The sequence below is a fragment of the Anoplophora glabripennis genome, unplaced genomic scaffold (genome assembly GCF_000390285.2).
Source record: "Anoplophora glabripennis isolate ALB-LARVAE unplaced genomic scaffold, Agla_2.0 scaffold763, whole genome shotgun sequence".
NCBI classification, from domain to species: Eukaryota; Metazoa; Arthropoda; class Insecta; order Coleoptera; family Cerambycidae; genus Anoplophora; species Anoplophora glabripennis.
The window spans coordinates 71,377-96,401 of NW_019417642.1; the positions used below are offsets into that span (position 1 = coordinate 71,377).

The 25,025-nt window shown below is 32.9% G+C and overlaps 1 protein-coding gene across 5 annotated transcripts; it reads right to left on the reverse strand.

Moving 5' to 3' along the window:
• Positions 1 to 1,755: 1,755 nt before the first annotated feature.
• On the reverse strand, positions 1,756 to 25,025 carry LOC108914202 (dynactin subunit 1). 5 transcript variants are annotated; one of them, XM_018719952.2, is made up of 18 exons: positions 24,698 to 25,025; positions 24,509 to 24,639; positions 24,400 to 24,426; positions 24,222 to 24,275; positions 23,288 to 23,465; positions 21,070 to 21,300; positions 20,721 to 21,006; positions 16,739 to 16,998; positions 16,476 to 16,682; positions 16,107 to 16,413; positions 15,833 to 16,023; positions 15,418 to 15,744; positions 12,512 to 12,752; positions 3,109 to 3,311; positions 2,644 to 3,052; positions 2,328 to 2,578; positions 2,037 to 2,270; positions 1,756 to 1,980 (listed from the first exon to the last, which is right to left on the reverse strand). In XM_018719952.2, the coding sequence occupies exons 1-18, from the start codon at positions 24,869 to 24,871 to the stop codon at positions 1,831 to 1,833; spliced, it is 3,861 nt and encodes a 1,286-aa protein (XP_018575468.1). In that variant the 5' UTR covers positions 24,872 to 25,025; the 3' UTR covers positions 1,756 to 1,830. The 5 variants fall into 5 exon arrangements, with proteins under 5 accessions (XP_018575468.1, XP_018575467.1, XP_018575470.1 ...); XM_018719951.2 differs by having other exon boundaries at positions 24,400 to 24,429; XM_018719954.2 differs by lacking the exon at positions 24,222 to 24,275.

Below are 25,025 nucleotides of genomic sequence, written 5' to 3' on the forward strand. Positions count from 1 at the left end.
GAATGGCGCACCTTGGGAGACCCTATTTGGAACCCAAGGAACTGAGAGAAGTGTCAGCAAGGAAGCTCTTGGACTTTGTAAAAAGCACAAATCAATTTGCTGAATAGGACTAGTAGTGCGACGCACAATAGGCCTAATTAGGCTGCAATGCTATGGGACTTATTAGGACCAACCACTAGAAGAAGAAGTAGAGGGGGGAAGTGTGTGATATTGGCTATGGGCCTAAGTAACCGTCGATTCTCGGACTCTCGAAGTAATGTGTACAGATGTATAATTTAATTATTTATTTATTTATTTATACTGCACACATACAGATAAAGGGACAGTCCAATTACATGTATACAGTTGAGAAATGTTAGCTAATATAAAAACCAGTTTAAAATAATGTAGTTATAAACAACCAGACACATACAAAATACAATGTAAGAAGAGAACCAATAAAGAAATCATAAAATTGTCAATTAAAATGTACATAAAACACCCAATCGTATATGTATCATAAGTATGAGAGTAGCTTAGTCCGACTAATATTAAAAATATCAATATCATAAGTTCTTAATAAATTGTGGGTTCCAAATCACACTGCAATACTCCAATTTTGATCTTACAAATGTATTGAATAGCCTTATAACTGTGTTAGATTTAAACTCTTGGCTAGTCCTAAGAACAAAACCGAGCTTCTTGTTAAACTGTTAAACTTGTAATATGTTCATTAAATGTAAATTTTTTGCTAAAAATTACACCTAGGTCCCTGATTCTATTCAGAGGCTCTATCTCAACACCATTCACCGTATATACTCCCAATATACGGTATTTCTTCAGTGTATATCAAACCAGTTTACATTTTGCCTCATTTAAAGCTAGGTCATTATCTTTACAAAACTCGGAAACAGCTGTGACATCACTTTGCAGCTTTGCAACATCATCCCAACATGTTATGTTAAGATAAATTTTCAAGTTATCTGCATAGACTAAAAACTTTGCATGCTTTATATAATCATTTATAAATAAGATAAAAAGCAATGGTCCCAATATGGACCCTTGAGGTACACCGGAAGTTGACACAAAAGTTTCAGATTCTGCACCATTAAATTTCACAAAGTTTATCCGATCAGTCAGATAAGTTCTAATAAACTGTATCAAATCTATGTTAAAAGAATAAGAGTTAAATTTCCATAATGGCTGTCAGTCAATGATTCAACCTAAAAACGACTGTCTATAGACTTCCATAGCATTAGATTGAGATAAATGAAGCCCATATTTATAACAATCGTGTCAAAGTTAGTTTTACATATACATGTTTACAAAAATGTAACCAATATGAAAGACAATACGCTGTCAAGATGCCTTGCCGGCCGCGTTGACTGCAGCATCAAACCTCGATACTAGTCATTCCGCACTAGCTAGAGTTCCACAATTAGCCAGTCTACACACATCATCACTGACGCTCTCAGCGCTTTCTTAAAAATAATTCGTACTCTCACAACGCTTTTGATTTTGAACATAAATAAGATTTTTAATTTCAAACCGACCACTCCACTTCCCGCTTCCTACCTGGAAAAAATAATAAACAAATGAACAGTGGCGAAATGCCCCTATAAATAAATAGACAAAAAGCCGATACTATACCACAAAAAAATATATTCTCAAAAAAAATATTGATGAAAAAGAAAATATTGTATATTTGTGTAAAAAAAATATAACACATGTAAAAAATTATTAAAGCACAGCTTCTAGCTCAGAAACAATTTTAATTGTATAATAAATTAAAGAAAAATATATTAATCACAATATAATACGAGATGTTACATTTAATAAATGTTAAAATTATTACACATTGCTGGTTAAAGTTTGTAATATCTTCTGCAAGTTTTCAAAATCTACTTCTAAGTTGACAATTCCAGTTCTTTCTGTTGGAGGTAAATAATTCTTGGGAATTTTCACAAAACCAATATTAACTGGTTTAGATGCATTCATAGCCTAAAAAATAAAAATAATAAAAAATAACCAATAAGAAATAATTTGGAAACACATACCTTAGCCATTTCTTTTGTAGGGAAAATAACCAGATCAGTTTCAATTTTCCCACCAAATTTCCTCTTCACCCTTTCAGCCGCAACTTTTGATTGGAAAGCTTCTGCTCTGAGCTGCAAATCCAACATTCTCGCCTTCTCCTCTATAAAGTGTCTCTGCCATGCTGCCGGGCCATTTCCAGGTTTTACTTTGTAAATTGGAGGAAATTTCGGTGTAGCCAAAGCCATCAATATTTCCTATGATTACAATATCAAATTTTATAATTTTACCACTCTAATGACACGAATATTTACCTGTTTTAAAGCTGCTCCTTCCTTAAATAAATTCTCGATAATTTCATCATGGCTACTTTTAAATGACGGCAGAGGTGCCAAAGTCTCCAACTGCTTTTTAAGCTTTTCATTTTCTAATTTGATTCTTTCGTTCCGTTCTTGGTGGAACAATTTGCGCAAGTTATCTATTTCTTGCAACAACAAAGGGGAATCCTTTACAACTGCTGGTAAAGTAGGTCCAATGGAAGACTGAAGCGATGACAGCTGTGATCCTGAAATTAGAAATTTCAAGAAAACAAAAAATATGTGAATGGAGGTTTATAAATTTGATTCTTACCTGAAATACTTTTCGATAAAGATACCTCTAACTGCGCTTTCTTTGATAGAAGTTTCAATTTTTCCTTCATTTCCCCCTTTTCATTTTCGAGCGAATCTATATCAGTCTGCAAGTGATCCAAAGTCTCCTCAAATTCTTTTTCTTTTTTCTTATAGTTATTATGTGCTTCTTCCAATTTTCTTTGAAGCTTCTCGATGGTCAACTCATAGTCTTTATTCACATTTCCTAATTTCTTCTCGGCTAACTCTTTTCTTATAGTCATTTCAGATAACTGTTCTTGTTTTTCTTTCAAGAGTTTCCTCAATTCTTTTATGTCAGATTCTTTATTCTCTAGCTTGCCGGTAAGTGTTTTGGTTTGCTCCATCTCCTTCTTTACTGAACTGGCTCTTACATGAATTGGAGGAATAGGCTAAGATACAATTAACAATTTAATAGGTAGTATTAATAAGTATCAGTTACCCTCACCTTTTCTTCATTTTTGTTTGCAGTACTAATTTCGTATTCATTATCCTGCAAGAATTGTGCAAGCTGGGTAACCTGTGTAAGAATGAAACTTAATGAATTCTTAATGCTTTGCACAGGGCCTAGATCGTCTTGCTCATATATTTTGTCACTGGCGTTTATTGCTATATCTTTTATTTTATCCTGGCTCAAACCCTTTTCCATATCTACAACAATTCAGCAGAAAAAATGTTATTTTCTTTTTTTTGTTAAGTAACCTATTAATTTGTAACTAAAGCGGCCATATGAAGACAGTGGCGACAATAGAAGTCCCTGTGCTATTAAATGATGACCTCATAGTCCAGGAAATCATTAATGAATCATTTGTATTTGTAGTCAACTCAGTAGTAAATGCGATATGACGAAAAAGGTATTTTATAGGATTTAAATGAAAAGCCAATTAACTTCAAAGAAAAATAATTGTTCCTACTTTATATAAATTATATTATGGTGGCTTGGTCTAAAATTTCTGGTACTTATAATAAGTAATCCGATGTAAAATCCATCAATCCATGTTAAAGAGAAGTTTGGTTTTTATCGTTCCAGTGAAATAAATGTATATGATTCCAGTTGCTGTTTTTAAGTTTCATTATTTAGATAAAAGATTTATAAATCTGAAAATGGTGTACTGACTTCCCAATTTAAATAATCAAAGCATAAAAGTAGGTGTGTTGTACATTACAATTATAATATAAAATGTAGTTACATATTTCCTTAGACGTTAACTTTGCATTTGTGTTTATTAGTTCCATATGCAAATCTTAATTTTAGTGTTTTATTGAATATTCTAACAAGGAGAATGTAAGGTAATCGGAGTTTTGTAATTTTTGATATTTATGGTACATGTAGTTTGGACCTTGAATAAGAATTTTCTGAAGTAGTTCAATGCAACGTTCATAAATTACCGAGATAATCAATTTTGAAGTTTTAACTGCCAGCTAAATCCACTAGATGGCTATCTCGTGACTGTCACACCTGAAGGCTACCAACTAGGCCACGCTCCCAGTTGAAGAATATGTCGCACAATGTCAAATAAATTTCTGAAAAGTATTTAAAATGTATGTATAGAGTATGTGTAGTCGAGAAGAGTAGTCATATTCCGGTGGGGTTCCAGCTAAACAAGTAAATATTCAAAGTAATCTCTTGAATTTATTATTCATGATGGCAGATGCCCCTAAAACGAGAAGTGCTAAAACTATTGATGATGAGGAAAAGCTGATTCAAAGGGTCATTGAGAAGATATTGGAATCAGATAGGTTTCTATCTAAATTAATGGATAAAATATCTCAAGCTGTAACTGCGAGTATACAACCCACCATCAAGGTGTACAGTGAGAAGGTTGAACAACTTGAGTCAAAGATTATAGATGCTGCTAAGTTTATCGATAACCAGGAACAGTTCTCACAACAAAACAATTTAAGAATTTATGGTTTACCAGAAGAGAAAGGTGAAAATCTGAATCTTAAGATAACAACTCTGTTTCAGCAGAAATTCAATACTGAAATTAATGAAAGTGATATCGATTTCTGTTATAGACTTAGTAGTAAAGAAGGCAAAAATAGGCCTGTAATGGTGAGATTTTGTAGAAACCAGGTCAAACAAAAAATTGTAAAACGAAAAGTCATCTAAAGGGTAGTACTATAGTAATTAAAGAAGACTTAACTAGTAAAAAGTTTGCTGTCTACAAAAAAGCATGCGAGAAATTTGGCCCAAAAAGTGTATAGTGTTCTGAAGGTAAAATTCTATGCAAAGTGAATAATAAAATACATAAATTTACTTATTTGATGAAGCTGGATAACGTCAAGTAATTATTGTTTACTAAATTTTACCGATTGCTGTGAACTCACCTGTATAATGATGTATATTGGAATTATGATTCCTTTCGCTAACATATATATCTTTTTTCTTTGTTTTACTTTTTTTTGTCGAGAATTCAATTTGATAAGATAATCTGAATTTTTTTTTCTTTTTCTGATTGTATTGTAGTTTTATCATTAGTATATAATTTGATTAAACATTTTGTAAAATAAATTGGTTACTTAATAATGATTAAAAATAATATAACTATAGGGCACATAAATGTGCAATCTCTTATACCGAAAATAAATAAAATACAAGATTTTTTATTAGATCAAAATTATGATATTTTGGCAATTTCTGAAACTTGGTTGTCGTCATGTATTAGTGACTTGATAGTTAATATTGAAAATTATAATATTGTTAGGAGGAATCGTGTTGGCAGAGCTGGGGTGTATGTTTTTATACTAGGTTTTTATGTTTCAAATAAATTGAATTATAAGGTAGTAGAACTATCTAATGACATTGAACAGTTGTGGATTTCAGTTAAGACACAAAATAGTACTAATATATATGGTGTAGTTTATAGGCCTCACAGGGTAGATTATAATTTTTTTCTGTCTAGTTTAGAGAAATCTGTATGTCATTGTATTCCTGAATGTGAGAACATTTTCATTTTAGGCGATTTAAATATAGATTTGCTTTTTGTTGACAACCCGGCTGTAATAAATTTTAACTCGTTTCTTGAGATGCTAGGGTTAGTACAGGTTATAACTCAACCTACTCGAATCACGAAAGATTCCAAGACACTACTAGACTTAATAATAACTTCAAATAGTTTATTGTGCTTAGCTCAGGTAATTTGGAAATATATTATGTAGCTGACCATGAACTAGTTTTTTGTGAATTAAAGTCAGATTTGAAAAGATTGCCATTTTGTTACTTACCGTGATTTTAGTGGGTTTAATGTTGAACAGTTTATTGACTTAAATAATTTACCACTGCATAATTTGTTTTATATTGAGAATGTAGAGCGCAAAGTTTGTTATTTCAATGACTGCTTGACTAACTTATTTAATATACATGCACCTTACAAAACTGCAAAAATTTCAAGGCAACGTAAGCCATGGATGACTGATAACATTAAATTATTAATCTCTCTTAGAAATAAAGCTATATCAAGATTCAGAAAATCTAAATTAGATGCACATTGGAACTATTATAAACAACTAAGAAATTACACTGAGATTGCAATTAAAAATGAAAAGCGAGCATATTTTAATTCAAAATTTAGAACCAATGATCCTAAGGATATTTGGAATGGCTTAAAATCTTTAAACCAGGCCTGGATCCAGAGGGGGTGGCGATGTGGCGATCGCCACCCCCAAAGCACAACATTTTTTAAAGATCTTCAATTTCTCCAAACGACAACAGGCAGTTAGTCGATATTAATGCAAGTAGAAGGATTCATTAGTGTTAAGCTCGTCTGAAAAAGTGCCACATTTTTCATTAGTTTATTGCTATTTTGCAATGCAAATTTTAAAAATTTTGGTTCGCCAATATGCCTATCTTGTACAACATTCAATAATAAACAAAAAATCTATAGTTACTTTTTTCGTCCGAGGCTTCCTTTACGAATAATAAGCGATAATATCCGAAAAAACGGGCCATTTTTGAATTATTTCGCACTTTTCGTTAATTTAAACAAACTTCCCATGGTTTTCAGCTTTCCGAAGGTCGATATTCCGAATGTACACATTTTTCCGGTTCGATTAAAAAAAAAAAAAAAGGTTTACATCAAGCAACAGCCATTTCGGCTTGTTTTTTGGCTCCGCCGACTGGACTATTATGACTTTTAACGAAACGGAGACAGGTAGATAGAGCCAGTCAATAGATTGCCTGTCTGCCTGTTGGGATTTTCCATACGCCTGTCTCAAAACGTTTATGGCGCAATAAATTTTTATGGCTTGAATGGGAAATTTCGTTATTTTTCTTTTACGTTTTTATTTTGAATCTCAAAACCCGGAATTTTTGGATTACGCGTTTTCTTGTCTCTTGGAGATACCTCTCCCCCAGTGGGCAGTGGCGGGACCCCCACTCCCGTTTTTAGTCAGATTTTCAATCTTCNGACTGTCACACCTGAAGGCTACCAACTAGGCCACGCTCCCAGTTGAAGAATATGTCGCACAATGTCAAATAAATTTCTGAAAAGTATTTAAAATGTATGTATAGAGTATGTGTAGTCGAGAAGAGTAGTCATATTCCGGTGGGGTTCCAGCTAAACAAGTAAATATTCAAAGTAATCTCTTGAATTTATTATTCATGATGGCAGATGCCCCTAAAACGAGAAGTGCTAAAACTATTGATGATGAGGAAAAGCTGATTCAAAGGGTCATTGAGAAGATATTGGAATCAGATAGGTTTCTATCTAAATTAATGGATAAAATATCTCAAGCTGTAACTGCGAGTATACAACCCACCATCAAGGTGTACAGTGAGAAGGTTGAACAACTTGAGTCAAAGATTATAGATGCTGCTAAGTTTATCGATAACCAGGAACAGTTCTCACAACAAAACAATTTAAGAATTTATGGTTTACCAGAAGAGAAAGGTGAAAATCTGAATCTTAAGATAACAACTCTGTTTCAGCAGAAATTCAATACTGAAATTAATGAAAGTGATATCGATTTCTGTTATAGACTTAGTAGTAAAGAAGGCAAAAATAGGCCTGTAATGGTGAGATTTTGTAGAAACCAGGTCAAACAAAAAATTGTAAAACGAAAAGTCATCTAAAGGGTAGTACTATAGTAATTAAAGAAGACTTAACTAGTAAAAAGTTTGCTGTCTACAAAAAAGCATGCGAGAAATTTGGCCCAAAAAGTGTATAGTGTTCTGAAGGTAAAATTCTATGCAAAGTGAATAATAAAATACATAAATTTACTTATTTGATGAAGCTGGATAACGTCAAGTAATTATTGTTTACTAAATTTTACCGATTGCTGTGAACTCACCTGTATAATGATGTATATTGGAATTATGATTCCTTTCGCTAACATATATATCTTTTTTCTTTGTTTTACTTTTTTTTGTCGAGAATTCAATTTGATAAGATAATCTGAATTTTTTTTTCTTTTTCTGATTGTATTGTAGTTTTATCATTAGTATATAATTTGATTAAACATTTTGTAAAATAAATTGGTTACTTAATAATGATTAAAAATAATATAACTATAGGGCACATAAATGTGCAATCTCTTATACCGAAAATAAATAAAATACAAGATTTTTTATTAGATCAAAATTATGATATTTTGGCAATTTCTGAAACTTGGTTGTCCTCATGTATTAGTGACTTGATAGTTAATATTGAAAATTATAATATTGTTAGGAGGAATCGTGTTGGCAGAGCTGGGGTGTATGTTTTTATACTAGGTTTTTATGTTTCAAATAAATTGAATTATAAGGTAGTAGAACTATCTAATGACATTGAACAGTTGTGGATTTCAGTTAAGACACAAAATAGTACTAATATATATGGTGTAGTTTATAGGCCTCACAGGGTAGATTATAATTTTTTTCTGTCTAGTTTAGAGAAATCTGTATGTCATTGTATTCCTGAATGTGAGAACATTTTCATTTTAGACGATTTAAATATAGATTTGCTTTTTGTTGACAACCCGGCTGTAATAAATTTTAACTCGTTTCTTGAGATGCTAGGGTTAGTACAGGTTATAACTCAACCTACTCTAATCACGAAAGATTCCAAGACACTACTAGACTTAATAATAACTTCAAATAGTTTATTGTGCTTAGGTCAGGTAATTTGGAAATATATTATGTAGCTGACCATGAACTAGTTTTTTGTGAATTAAAGTCAGATTTGAAAAGATATGTTACTTATCGTGATTTTAGTTTTAGATTTAATGTTGAACAGTTTACTAATGACAAATAATTTACCACTGCATAATTTGTTTTATATTGAGAATGTAGAGCGCAAGGTTTGTTATTTTAATGACTGCTTGACTAACTTATTTAATATACATGCACCTTACAAAACTGCAAAAATTTCAAGGCAACGTAAGCCATGGATGACTAATAACATTAGATTATTAATCTCTCTTAGAAATAAAGCTAAATCAAGATTCAGAAAATCTAAATTGGATGCACATTGGAATTATTATAAACAACTAAGAAATTACACTGAGATTGCAATTAAAAATGAAAAGCGAGCATATTGTAATTCAAAATTTAGAACAAATGATCCTAAGGATATTTGGAATGGCTTAAAATCTTTAAACTTAAAACAACATAAAGATAGTAATTTACCAATTCATCTCGGAGATCCTAATATAATAAATAATCATTTTATCAATAGTAAACCAGTTTCAAATTATGATAATGGTCGTTTAGACGTTTAATAAATTATTACGAAAATAATACATATAATAATATCCCTGCAAATTTTGAATTCTTATTAGTGGACGTAAATACCGTTTCTAAAATTTTATATTCTATTAAAACAAATGCCATGTACAAAAACTCCTTCATATTTGTATAACAAAATTCGCTTTCGTACTGATGTACATAATATAAACATTAGAAATAAGCATTTTATAACACCACCTTCACATAAAACTAGTTTCTACGAACGATCTTTTACTTATAACATTTCAAAACTTTACAACGTACTGCCAGATGACTTTAAAACATTGTCTTCAAAGAATTTTAAAACCAAAGTTTCAGAATACTTATTTAGTAATCAGTGAGCAACTATATTTTTGCTAATTTTAGGTTATCTTATATTGCCAAATTGTTTTTCTTATTTGTTGTTTTTTTTCCTCTGTTCTCTTGGCTACTACTGTTGTAATATTTTAATTAGTTAATTAATTACATACATTAGACCAGCGATTCTCAAACTTTTCTCAACATGGAGCCCCTATCAGTCAAATATAAAAGGACGGAACCTCTCTGGTTTCGTCACAGATTGTTTCATGGTAGGTACTGCGTAGACGCAGAGTTTTAAAAATATTAATGGTTGTCAAAAAAACTAATACAGTTATTAGTTCTAAAATTGTTGCATTCCAGATAATTTTAACAGTATCCTACGTTCCCAGTGGAAGGGAGGATACTTTTAAAATTTTTGGAGGGGTTTTAGAAACATATGCAGAAAAACTTGTTTCGCAAAGATATGTCCTTGCGAATGACAGCAGGATGGCAACAGCTTTGCTTGACAGCTCTGGATACTCCGGTTTTCAATTACTCCAAAATTCTGCTAGTGGTTGCTTTTCAAAGGTCAGTTTTAATGAGGAATAGCAAGTCAAATCTATTAATTTTTTCATACTCTTGAAAGGTTAAATTTTGAGGCTTTTCATTAACACTAAATGGGTTTATAACCCAAAAATATTTTTCTAGATGTGTATCCCACTCATTCGGAAAGTAGCGCATCACCGAATCACATATTTCTGAGATGCAAAATAATGTCGTCAACTACTTCTTGTGGTAAATTTTCTGTATCCATCTCTTCACAAAACTCCTTTAACATTGGAAAACAGTTAAATTCTCCACTTTCTACATTATGTAACCAAAATTCGAACTTCCGTTTAAAAGACTTAATTTTGTTATTAGCCGTAAACACAGTTATGTCCTTTCCTTGAAGTGACATTAACATAATTAATTTTAGAAAATATTTCTGTTAAATAGGCAAGTCTAAACAACCAGTTGCTAACCGCTGCCAGTTGGCACTGGCGGAGCCCCTCCATTCCTCCGGCGGAGCCCTGGGGCTCCGCGGAGCACACTTTGAGAAACGCTGCATTAGACTATACCTTACTGTAAATATCTATCTGATATACTAGGTAAGTGCATCATATCGAGAGATGGAGCTTGCTCTATCTGCTTGAGCACAGCCTAGAGGTTTTCCTACTCGTTTCAATACTAGTAGAACTAATTATATGTTTTTACTTTGTATCTATAAATGGAAAATAAATGTATTATTATTATTACTATGTTGAAGTCTGAACGTCCATTCCGACACTCGCCATTAAATGGCTATGACACCATTGTCGCCCTGTCATTTATAAAGCCACTAACATAAAAATGATATTACACCATTTCCCTTTCGCGAATTAACGAATAATGTCGATTAATTTTTATAATTACGAGATGTATCCACAAAGTAAGAGTACTGAGACTGATTCTCTGTGGTTTTCATTTTCAACAAAGTTGGCAACACTGCATTCAAGGCCAACGAATTGCGAGCAGAACGCCTGCTCATTTGTCTCAGTCAATTGAGAACTGTTGTTGTGGTGGCGTGTTGAAATGAGTGCCGCTATTCCGAATCCCAGCAACTGCGAAGTGAAGAGCGTAATTCGGTTTCTTCTTGCAAAGGGAAAGGCCCTGTTCCAGATTTTTAATAAACTCAAAACTGTTTATGGGAATGGTGTATTAATGTGTACAAGTGGTGTCGTGAGTATAAAACTGGCAGAATGAATGTGACATAGAAGTCGGCATCCCCCAATCGTGACTGATGACATAGTGAACAAAATCGAAGAACTGCTTTGTGTCGACCGATTGACTTTGGACGAGATGAATGCAGTGTTTCCACAAATCTCCAGATCTCTTCTGCTTGAAATTATTGCTGAAAGACTTGGTTATCGAAAACTGTGTGTGAGGTGGCTACCAAATCAGCTCACGTATCAACACAAAGCTAACAGATTAGCATCTTCATGGGAATTTCTCGAGTGCTTCGAACTGGAAGGTGAACAATTTCCTGACTGTACTGTGACTGACGACAAAACATGGGTAGCCCACTATACTTCTGAGATGAAAAGAGTATCAATGCAATGGTGACATCCACCTTCACCATCAGCGAAAATATTCAAAACCGTGGCATGGCAACCATGTTTTAGGACTGTAAAAGGACTCTCCTCATTGACTTTTTGCCCCAGGGGAAAACAGTTGATGTTGTATGGTACAGTAAAACACTGAAAGCACTAGAGGGCGATACAAAACAAAAAAAGAGGAATGTTAACAAAGGGAGTGTGCTTGTTGCACGACAATGCTTGTCCACACAGCCAATGCCACGAAGCAACTCTTGAATTCATTTGGTTGGAACATCATCAACCACCCCACTCACAGCCCTGACCTGGCACAGTCTGAATTTTATCTTTTCTCTGAAGGTGTTTATGGGTGAAAAAGGTTTTCTACCGACAATGAGGTTCACAGAGCCCTGAAACAATGGGCCTGAGAGAAGGCAGGAGATTTTTTTGACGAAGGTATCAGAAAGTTCATCTCTCCACTCACAACGTTGAGATTGAAGAGGACTATGTCGAAAAATAATGTACCTTTCTGAATATATAAATTTTTCATAAAAATAAGGCCGTTTAGATTTTTTTTAAATTGATTACTTTTTGTGGATATACCTCGTAGTTTAAGTATTTTTTTTATATTTTTTTCATGTTAAAGACCATTTTCTTTTCTTTTAAACCATCTCATTATTTTGTGATCATATTTGTTTCTTTTAAATGTACTAAATTCTTATTTATTATAAAAAAAAATCTTTAAACAAGCTTACCGCCAGTGGCGTTCAGGGTCTGAATGGTGCTCTTCACGATATCATGAAGTGTTTTCAGTATTTTTCCAGAGTGTTGGTAACACTGATATAAATTTTCTGACACCTCTTTATTTAAACCTAAATTAGTTAAACTTGTATCAAGTGGTAAACGGCGTTTCACTAATTTCAATTGCTGTTGTAGTTGCTCAGATGTTGTGATAATATGTTGCGCTAAAAGGCCTACATCGCCCACATTAGCCGTCTAAAATCAATAATATAATTAGATCAGTTACGAAATAAACTTTAAATTTGACAAATCCATTTTACTCTTAGAAATGTAATAACAAAATGTGCAATAAACAATATACAGGGTGTAACTTTGAATGGGGGACAAATTTGTGTTTCAATTCCAGTAAAAACTAATATTTCACACAGAAAGACGTGAAATCTCCTACTATGTATGTCGAAAAAATAACAGAACTTTTTAAATTTAATGTTACTAACGCTATCTATTGAAATAATATATAATCTTAAAACTGTATATCTCCCCTACCAAATGATACCGCTATCAAGAATCGATCAACGGATTGTGAAGTTATAACGCTTAAAGTGACCTTTTGTCACCTCCTCACAAAAACACGATGGAGCAAAGAGCTACTATTAAATTTTGTTTCAAGTTCGGTAAAACTTTTACAGAAAGTTTATAGTGATGATTGCTTATCCTGTACGTGTATGTTCGAGTGATGTAAGTGATTCCAGGACAGTTGTGATGCTTTAAAAGCCGACCCAATGCCAGGCCGGTCAAAAAGCAAAAATCGCAATGAGTTGGTGGAAAAAGTGTGTGAAATGATCGTCTACGATGTAAATTTGACTGTGAGATGGATAGTGGAGGAATTAAATACGATTCAAGACATGATTCACAAAATTTTGACAAGGATTTAAACAAACAGAAAGTCTATGCTCGATTTTTCCTCATGCCGCACAGTGTTTCACTTTCCCGATTTCATGGCCAAAAATACTTTTTGTTATTGGAATGGGCTGAAAATTTATGTACAGGGGTTTTTTGGGTCGCTGATTTCGAAAATGCAATTTTTTTTTGAAGTTCAAAATGGCTGACCAAAATGGCCGCCATTTTTTGTTAAAAAATTGTTTATTACAAAAATGATACGAATGGATGCACTTGTAAACAAGTTATTATTTTAACAATGAAATTCAAAATGGCGGTTAAAAAAAATTAATATAAAAAAAATGATATTTTGTGCTGGAATAGCGATATAACTCACTTTTTCTTTGAATATATTTTTACTGTGCAATAAACCAAAATTACATTGATTAAATTTAATTAAATGAATAACTAGTGTGACTGCTAGAGTGTATATTTCGAGTCACAATCGTCTGAGGGCATATCGAATAAGTCTGCTGATATTAATAATTGTAATATTTTCTGAGATTTTCAATCATTAAAAAAATATCTTTTCTTGATAAAGAAGTTATATTCCTAAAATTCCTAAAATGAGAAACACAATGCCGACTTCTATGTTCCTCGTTAAATTAAAATTCATAATAATTAGGAAAACAATTTATTAAGTATTACCCCTAACCTTTCCTTCATACCTGGCCAGCCCTAACCCTCAAAAAGGCCGAGCGCCAAATTCCTCTGTAGCGTGCGGCCAAATTCTAATGAATCTGAAATGTGCCACAACACCTCTCAGCAGCCAAATTTGGTCTCTACTTAAAGTCTATTCCTTCCCCTTCATGCAATTTCGAGGCGGAAGTCGGCGGAAGTTTTTATTAAAAGTCCGTCCGAAAGTTTTTCTAACTCGGAAGCAATGCACTTTTATCGGACTACATTCTAATGCACATTCATTACTTAAAAATAACAAGTCTTTATCATTTCATTGTTAAAAAGTAATCTACATATGTTTAGGAACAACGTCCAAAAGAAATTTTTAAAAACAATTCACTAGTTTGAAAAATATTCACTTCACAATATAACTATGTTGGCAGAGCGGCAAGCGCGCTATACGTGCAACTGCACGAACCTCATCTTTCAGTGTTCACTAGCCTCAAGTAATAAACCCAGGAACCTGTCCTTCGGGATTATGGTGTCCCAAAGCTCCCTGTACAATATTACAATGATGAAAAATCGAAATGCCAACCTTCGATTTTGGAATTTTTACCATGAAATTGGGAAAAGGAAACACTGTGTGCCGAGAAATTGGTTTTTATTGCACGATAATGCACCATCTCACAGAATCGTCGCTGTTCGTGAATTTTTGATGAAAAAACTAGTCTGTGTGACCATGAAATAAATGTTTTATGACAATGTTACACAAGTCAAAAAAGCTGTCATTGAGGCAATTCCCAAAAACGACAAAAAAAATCTATGCTAGCATTGGTTGAACGTGCCCAGTGGTGTATTGAGGCTGAAGGGATGTATTTTGAATAAAAAGAAATAATTTTGGCAAAACAACTAATTCTTTGTTTTAAATTTAAAAAGTTTCGTTATTTTTCCGATATACTGTGTATGACGTTCTCATCAATTAATAAACCGAAAACTATACTACACAAATAAATGTAATAAAATAAAAGCAGTCCAATCCATTTGTTTGCAAAACTGTTTTCATAAATATAATCTTTAACTGATTGTTTTGGCGCAAGGATTTATTTCATTAATTTTTTATATTTTTGTTTTCAGAGGGAAAAATATCCAATAAATAAAAAAATGAGATTTATGCCAGAAATAAGTAACTTCAGACAATATTATAACCAATCATATCACATCAAGTGGATTGCTGTTATGTAGTACACCTAAACCAATATCTCATATAAAAAAAAAAAATAGTTTCAGATTATTCTGGGGAATTACAAATTAAAAAACTGACCCCCATTAAAGTTACACCCTGTATAGACAAATATGTACTTACTTCTATTAGACTCCTAATAATTGTAGCATCTATTGCAAAACCATCAGCAACGGATAATAAGCATTTAACGTTGTCACTAAGTAGCTGAGTATGATTAATCGTTAAATCTGATCCTAGAAGTACAGGAAATAGGGTATTAAAGTAAGCTACACTTTTTTCTAGCGCCTCGGTAGGGACATTTTCGTCTAACTGGTCACGTCTTACCAGCTCTACATATCCATCGATAATTTTCTCTTGGGCTGCCATTTCTGGGTATGTTGCACCTACTTTCAGTAAAGCGTCTGGTTTGCAACTGTTCAAAGCGTAATGATATTGATGTAAGATACCCTACAAGTATATTATTTTATGTCAGGTTGACTTTTTCACACTTACTTAAAATTCTTGAAAGTAGTCAGAAAATCACTGCTTAACGAACCTGAAGAGCGAAAATGTAAGATGAGATTCGACATCTAAAAGCAAACTGTTCCACAGAGTGTCCCTTTATTATTGCACTTCTATCCACTTTATCCACATTTGGAAATTTGTCTTTTATTTGGCTTAACAAAATTTCGGTCTTGTGGATTAAGCGTGGTATGAGCAGCAACAGCAAGACAGCGTCATGATCGCCTAATAAAAAATTTTAAAAATTACATTTCTTTTTTACTTTGTTTATAAGTGAAAATTATAAAGAGCACAAAATTTAGAATCACCTCCTCTATTCATAAATGATTCGGGCATGTATGAAGTCAAATATTTGATATGCTGCTGAAGCTGCTGAATGTCCACTCTTCTCAGTTCCAAATCTATGGCCTTGATGTGTGCCTTAGTTTCCGTAAACATTTTTTTGAAATCCATAATTTCAGGGAGCGCCGATACAGGTTTGCTCGTCTCTTTCTCTAGGCGGTGCTGCAAATCTAAAGACTGTTCCTGGAGTTGTTGCACTAGTTGCCTAAATTTGATTATGGTTTGTTCACGATCGGCTATTGTTTCTAATGCAGCATCTCTATCCCGCATAGCCTATAAATCAAAAAAGGGAAATTAATACATAGCTCTACTAAAATAAAAATAGTTGCACTAACTTCTCTCGTAGCTGCCTGAGCCATATCTAACTCCTCTCTCAGATCAGCTTCAAGTTCCGCATTGCTTTCAACCAACTGGTCATTCATGTCCTGTAATGCTTCTAGTTCGGAAACTTCTTCTTGAAGTTGGGCAACTTTTTCTTCGAGACTCAATTTTTGTTCTCCCAAAATGACTACCATTTCCTCTGCACCTAAGGCTGCATCAACCTGAATATTCATTTTATGTTCAAAAATGCAATTTGAGTTCAGTAGATATAAATTACCTGCTCTTGTAAATCTGATATCTGTTGTTCCATAGCCTCCACTCGGGCGCTTAGTTTTTCTTTCGTTTTACCCAATTCTACTATTTCTGACTTCTTTTGATCAATGTCCTTTAACAGTTTTTGATATTCATGCTTCTCATGAGCAGACAGATCTCTTAGTCTGACCAAGGTTTCTCTCAATCGTGCATTTTGTTGTTGTAGTTGTTTAATCTCATATGCAGAAAATTGGCCCTCGTCGTTCGATAATACTGCCCCGCCAGCTACAAAAAAAAAATACTGAATGCTAAAGTATACTGTTCATTTTATAGAATTAACCCTTTCGCTGCGCAATACGTCTAAACATAGCTACCGCGCCGTGCACGAAAGTTTACCGCATGCGAGTATACTCGTCTAGAGCTGTTCGACTACTTACATTTTTACATTATGTTGTGTTAAATTAAATTAAAATATGTTAAAAGGTTTCAAAATAATTGTAATAGTTTAGTTATTAATATTTTATTATAAACTATGCTCCTCAACCTCAAACTCGTCGCCGCTATCGCTCCTCGCTAAAATTTCTTCCAATTCTTTGTCTGTCAATTTTCCAGATCTTTTTATGATTTTATCTTAAATAAAATATAATATATCGACAGCCATACTAAACAGAAACTCAAAAAGAGACGAACAATCTTGGCATTATTGCCAGTACCTCCTTCCATAAAAATAATTGCCACAATCGCTATAAGCTCCGCCCACAAAAATTCCCTATACTAATTGCAACAACCGAGTCACTAATGCGCATGGTTGCGAATATATACGGTTTGAGCAGCCTGATTCAATTTAACTATTCAAGCGAATTAATTTGTCTAGAGCAGTTTGAGTCCTATGAATTTTTAGCGAATAAACTCGTCTGAAGCGGTGAAAGGGTTAATAGAATTTTTTTCAACAAACTATAAAAACAGGTGATTATCAAAGAAATTATGAATGCTGTATTCAGGCTGTATTCTTTAGATGGTAATAAAAGACCTCAAAATAAGAAAAAATACAATTATAAACATAGATCATAGAAAAGTGTGCGTTCAAGATACAGTCGAAAAAAATCACATTTATTTAAATATCTCTTAATACGTTTGACGTAGATTGATAAAACTTAATTATGGGCAAATAATCGCTGAATTGATCAACCAGTGGCAGAGATTCTAAGAGATACTACCACAAGACCAGAATTTCAACGCCTTTAAAGTTGGTGTTTCTAAAAATAAAAAAGTCTTCAATTTTATTCGAAAACGAGCCATTCTTGAGTGTTTATTTTTTCAGGAATAAGACATCAAAAAGTAACTTCAAAACTAATTGTTTAACAAAAACAATTTATAATAGACCAATCAAAATAACTCATTTAGAAGGAAAAAAAGAAATAATTGTTACCTGGACTATTTTAAGTGGAAATGGTAAAGGGGATTATAATAAGCGTAAAAAAAATAAATGCAAGAGCAGGGTTGGTAGAGGGTTGATTTGGGGTATCAAAAAGGGGTGAAAATTTGTATTATTGCGATTACCGGTAGTAGTTGTCTGCTACAATATCAGCATTATTCTTTAAAATAGCGTTATGTGACAGTTATAACAAAATATGTTTTTTTTTATTTATAGGTTTTTTTTTAGAAATTAAATAATAGATATTGTGTAATTATAAAAAGTTCATAAACTTGATAAACTGTAAATATTCTGGTGGATAATAGACTTGTAAAAAAATAAAAATTGCTAAACCAATAATTTTTTTTAGCTTTCTAACAAAAAGTTTATATATATATATATATATATAGTTTTATAAGGTCCTTGTTTCTAAAGTTTCATGAAAATAAAAACTCGACCTGTATTTGATTGTAAAAAATATATACAGTACAACTTTGACAGTCCGGACATGCGCCAGTCCGGTCACTCCAATAATTCGGACGCTTCTACATTTCGGACAATTTAAAATTTTTACCTCTACAATCCGGACAAATTTTTTTTATGCAAGAATAAATATTAAAATTCGGGGTTTCCCGTTTGTTACTCGCATGTTCTATCATTATCTCGCTCTATCATTACTTCAGTTTCGGTTCATTCTTTCGCAAGCGTGTTTGTCTAATTCCATTCCAAGTGCCATGTTTTTATATAATAAACGCAAACATAAAGCACTAACCTTAAAGGAAAAGTGTGATATTTTACAAAGTCTTGATGAGGGAAAAACTATTAGGCAGGTTGCCGAAAAATTCCATGTTAAATCAACGACTTGCGGCATTAAAAAAATAAGGAGAAGATAAAACAATTTATTTCGAATACCTATAATGGACCCGGTAACATTTGAACCAGAATAATGTAATAAACCATTTTCTTAATATGTATAATTTTTTTTAGGAAATAGAAAAGTTATGAAAAAAGCAGAAAATCCAGAGTTAGAGGAAGCGCTTTATACATGGTTTTTGCAACAAAGAAACAATCATATCCCGATTTCCTCAGAAATCCTCAGAGCTCAGGCTGGTTGGATAAATTTAAGTTACGGCATGGTATTCGTTATCTAAAAATTTGTGGTGAAAAAGTTTCCAGCGATGAAAGCGTTGTGGAGTCTTTTAAAAAAAAGTTTGCCGACATTGTTGCTGAGATGTTGCCTGGTAACACATGGGTGCATGCAACGGAAAAGTCAGCCCCAGGGAGAAAAATTTCCAAAGTTCGTGTGACATTTACGCCATGCTCAAATGCTGCAGGAATACATAAACTGCCTCTTTTGGTTATTGGCAAATCTGCTAATCCAAGAGCCTTTAAAGGTTATAAGATTCCAGTGGTATATAATGCAACTAATAAAGGATGGATGTCAACGTCCCTTTTCTTGGACTGGTTCAAAAACCATTTTATTCCAGAAGTAAAAGGGTTTCTAACACAGGTTAACAGACCACTCAAAGCATTATTGATATTACATAATGCTCCTTCACATCCTGAAGCGGATGAAATTAATTTTGACCCAAATTTCAAAATTCTTTTTTTACCACCAAATTGTACGGCAATCTTACAGCCTATGGATCAAAATTTAATACAAAACGTAAAGGTTGCTTACAGAAAACAATTACTGCAACATATTTTATCAGAAATTGATGATGATGATGTCGACGTGGTTAAAGTTTTAAAAATGTTTAACCTTAAAAATGCTGTTTATTTCTTGGACTTAGCATGGCAAAGCATTAGTGAAAAAAATATTCGGAAAAGCTGGTCTGCATTGTGGCCAAGGACTGCATCGTGCTGGGATGATGAAGATATGATACCGCTTCAGGTTCTGCGTCATGAACTGCAGTCTGATGGCATCTATGATGACATGAAATCCATCCAAAATATGATTGGAGCTAAGAATTTCAGTAATGACATAACTGAAGAAGATATCAATGATTGGGCAACTGGTGCAAATGAATTTTCATTGGATTTTTCCGATGAAGAAATAATACAACACGCTAAACGAAATGAATCGTCAGTGCTGCTTACGGACTCTGAAGACGACTTTGTAGTAATGAATGCTAAAATAAAGATCTCTAATACTGCTGCAAAGAAATCATTTTCAGTTTGCGTTCAGTGGGCTGAGGAGAATAATTTGGATAAGCACAAATCAACCACCTCAACAAAGTTAGTCAGCACAAAATAACTTCGTTTTTTAATAAATCATAGTATGTATGTACATATGTATTTAATTCACTTAGATTACATATTTTAATAATTTAATATAATAATTTATTGTTTTTTAATAAATCATAGTATGTACAACGCATGTATGTACATACAATTTAATTCACTTAGATTATTTCAATATTTTCACCTACTATAGTCCGGACAACTCGTTAATCCGACCGACCCTAAAACTATATGTGTCCGGATTGTCGAAGTTGCACTGTAATTGTATATGATAAAAATATTTTGTCAATTTTGAAATAGCGGTACGAAAAGCAAAGAACTCTTTTGACAAGACGGTACTAAATATTACCTTTTTCTTGCATTTCTGCTTTTAGTATTTCCAAATCCAACGTCACTTCCTCCAACCGTTCTCTACACACCTCCAGTTCCAATTGCAACGTCTCGGCCTTTTCTTCAGCCATCTCCTTATCTAGAGTTGCCATTTCCACAGCTTCGGCTAAATCTGCCACTTCTTCTGCATGAGCCTCGCGAGCTTCTACAGCCTCCTTGGCATCTTGCTTTGCTCTCTGCAACTCCCTCTGGAGACTGGCTTGTGCTTCCATAATTTTAGATTTAAATTCAATTAATTGTTCCAACTAAGAAAAATAAAATTATGTCAATAAACATGATCCAAGTTATAGGACCCATTTCAATCTTACCTGAATTCTTAGCTTGTCATAGTCCTTAAGCTTTTCTTTGTCTTCTTGTCTCTTCACCTTAAGAGTTTCCAGTTTTTCCCCTAAATCTCGTATCTGCTGACTCCGGTTTTCTAGTTCCTGCTGCAGTTGCAAGTTGCTGATCTTTTCCTCCACCGAAGTAATTGGGGTAGGAGTGGTCGTCATTGCTTGTCCTGGAGTAAACTGTGGCTTAAGAGTCTCCACAAATCCAGTCTAAATGAAAATAGAACAATATTTATGTTATATTAATATATACATGTAAATTTGTTTATTAATTTTTATCACAGTTCTGATTTGTTTCTATCAATAACAGAATGTAGTATAATATCAACTACATATACAGATAACAAAATAAAGAGTTTTAAAAACATCAGAGTTAGAATATTTGATATCTACTCATTTGTTTATATTACACAACAGATAAAAACTAATTGACTTTTTTCTCCCAAAATATTTCAATTTAACTTTGTATATGGCTACGGTTTGATTACATGGCTCATTATGAGAAAAATAAATGATTAATTCAAATCCTTAATGCAATGATAAGCAAGGAAAATTAAATATTGCATTGCTGCAGAAAATGCAGAGAAATGGACTCCACTCACAATAGTCCAAGGCTGTGCTTTAATATTGTCAAATAAATTGGTACAATAGAGTTATATTGTGAGCGATTCATCCAGGCACATCTTGTACATACCATAAACATGTCCAATTGGATAAATTCTTGTCATAGCCCGATTAAATTTAAATGTAATCTAAATTTTTGCTAGTGGTTCTCTCTTGGCAAATATTTAAAAAATTTACAGAAAATTGTTCTGGTGGTAGGTTGCACGTTTTTAACTAGTGATATTGTGGGAAACAACTACTCTGTGAGATACATGATCTGCCCACAATTGAGTTACATTCCCAGTATCTAGTAAACAGGCATCCATCGGTTTCAAACTAATAAGTTTGAAACTGGTCTATAACTGATTTTAACTATTTTATTGTGGGTGTAATTTAATGTTGTGCAGTTAAAAAGTTAATTTCGCCTAGTGTGGTACTAGTAATTATTTCATAGTACCTACCGATTAGTAGGTCACTTTTTGTCAGTAGGTACAAAATAATGCTTTGTGCCAATAAGCATTGAGTAACAATGATATTTAACGTACTTGATATGATATCATACTTTGTACGTTATAACTTAATCCACAAAAGTTTACCAGTTTTATTTATAATATTGAGAAACTCTACTGAATTTAACAACACCACATAGTTGCACGTTTGATGAAATATTAAAATGCAGACCAGTGACGGAAACTAAACAATGTGACATCATTGCAAATATTTGCTTTCTAACAACATGAAAATAACATTTTTCTCTGTCACTATTTTACCCTATTAATTCAGACATATATCTGCCCAGAGACGGGCAGGTTCAATTCTGTAATCCAGTTTATTGACCTATGATTGAATTAATGACAAAGCGTGCCATTTTGTTTTTCTGATCTTCCTATCTCGGATCTTAGGATAGCCTTTTTAATTCTTGATTCTCGTACTACTGCATCACAATGATCACAAAATTGATATTTTGTATTTTAAAAAAGTATCTACTGTTTTTAGGTAATTATTTAATAATCATATGAAATAACACATACGTAAGTAGTAATTAGTAATGAACAAATTTTTATAATAATTGCAATATATGAAAAACATATTTAAAGCGCCGATAATTTTTAAGCGTTTATAATTCTATAAAACAATGAAAGATACAGTTCTACAAAATGAACAATTCAGTGACCTCTGATGAGTTTAGGAACGACTCAAAACAAGTAGGCTATGAACAGGTTCTTTAGTTTTCTGCGATTTGGTTCATTTAGTTCAAAAGTGAGATGCGATTCTTCTGAATGGGCCGACCGCGAAAAACATACCTCTAACATCTGCAGATTTCTTATAAATTGCTTTATTGTCTCCAAACAACACTAAAATAAGTTTTTATTAAACGTGTTAACGTGACAAGAGTAATACATTGCAACTAGAAATATTGTGATGTGTTTAAATAGTAGTAACAGGGCGTACCTATCAAACTTCTTTTCAATTTTCAAAAACATATACCTAACAAGTTTTATATAAAAATGCAAAGGCATAACTTAAAACTGCAGAGTTGAATTTTCTCAGCTTCAATTTTTATACACATACACTTTTGATTGTATATTCTTACCTCAACGAAAGATGCGCGTTTTGGAATCTGACTAGCTTGCTCAATCCCTTCTGCCAGTTTTTCAACGGACGGAGAAGCAAGATGACTCCGACTCCCACTAAGCGATTGTCTGCTGCCTCCTAACGACTGTCTGCTTCCTGTTAAAGACTGACGGCTACTAGCAAGCGACATTCGTGAACTATTACACAAAAAAGCTATTAGGGCGAGGACAACTACTATTTACAACTTCATTTCCTCTTAAGAGATACTGAATTGCTAACTGCAGATATCTAAATATGACTAACGGTATGATTCGATACAATAATTTTTTCTTAACACACGTTTTGCTAATAACAAAAAAATATTTGCGACACTCACGAAAATTTTTAGAAAATAATAGATTTAATTAAACTGACATTTCACAATCTAGAGACAGTGAAGTGAAGTTACATTAAACAAAAGGATTTTTGAAAATAGTTTCTGGAAGTAATGAATAGTGACCGTTGATTGATATCGAATTATACAATAATTAATAATATCAGTAATATTTAAATTTTTTTTTAATGGAAATGTAAAATAAATAAATTGGTTGCATAGAGAAGGTGTATAAAGCTCTAATAAAGCGGTGGTCAATATGGTTAATACACATACCGCATTTTATAGGTTATTTACACATTTTGAAGTATGTACAAGAAAAAATAAACAGATTCCTGTTACAAGATCCACAAAGGTTTATAATGAAGTACTAATATATCTTGAATTTAAAAACAAAATGCAAATATAATACCACTATCCCTTAACAATAAGTAAATCCAGTACGAAAATATTTATTTTTGCATTTTTTTAACCCAGTATCCCAAGATTAATGTAACAAATATTTACACCATACTGAAGCTATAAACTTGTTAGATGACTTAACAAACAAGCTAAGTAAATCAGATCTTCATAACTGTACCTTGAAGCAGATAGAGAAGGTGGTCGTTTTTGTGGTGAAATCTTTCGACGAACGCTAATGAAGCAGCACAAAAATGATTGGATGATTAATTTATGTTGAACAAAAATTTAAATAAATATAATACATTTTGTGCTTGATTATTGGGGATGGGTGCACATTACAATACATAATTACTTACGTAGTAGGTCTCGGTTTTACTCCTGGCCTACTAGGCAAAAAATAACATGTTCAAAATTCATTAGTAAAATTTGGTTATCAAAAAAGACAAAAAATTAATCTAAACGTACTTGCTTTGACGGCTTCTAGCAATTTTTGATGGCGGAAGTGAATCTTCACTTAGCATTTCTATAGGTTTACCGTTCTCATCAAGTGGAACAACTTGCGTTTCTCTAACAAATACTCCGTGGTTGTCCTCGCACTAAGTGCAAATACATTCATCAAAATATTGCACCTTTAACAGAATTTTATATAAAAACCTTAAAGTACTCATGACCTCGAAGTGATCCATTATTTTTTCCTTTAGGCTCATCTAATACAACACCTATCCATGTTCCTGGTGCAAAATTGGTTTTACCCACGAAAGCTATAACACCTTGAACCCCCTTTGCCGTTACATCAACCCTTCTTCCAACTTTAAGTAAATCGGACATAATTTCTAATATTTTATCAATCTAAGCAGTCATGTATAGAGTATAACTACTTAGAATAGTTCAATAGTTGGAAACTGATATTATAGAGAAAAAAAATTATTTTTGGACACCGGGCGTACAAACCACTGACACTACAAAGACTGACACTGACAGG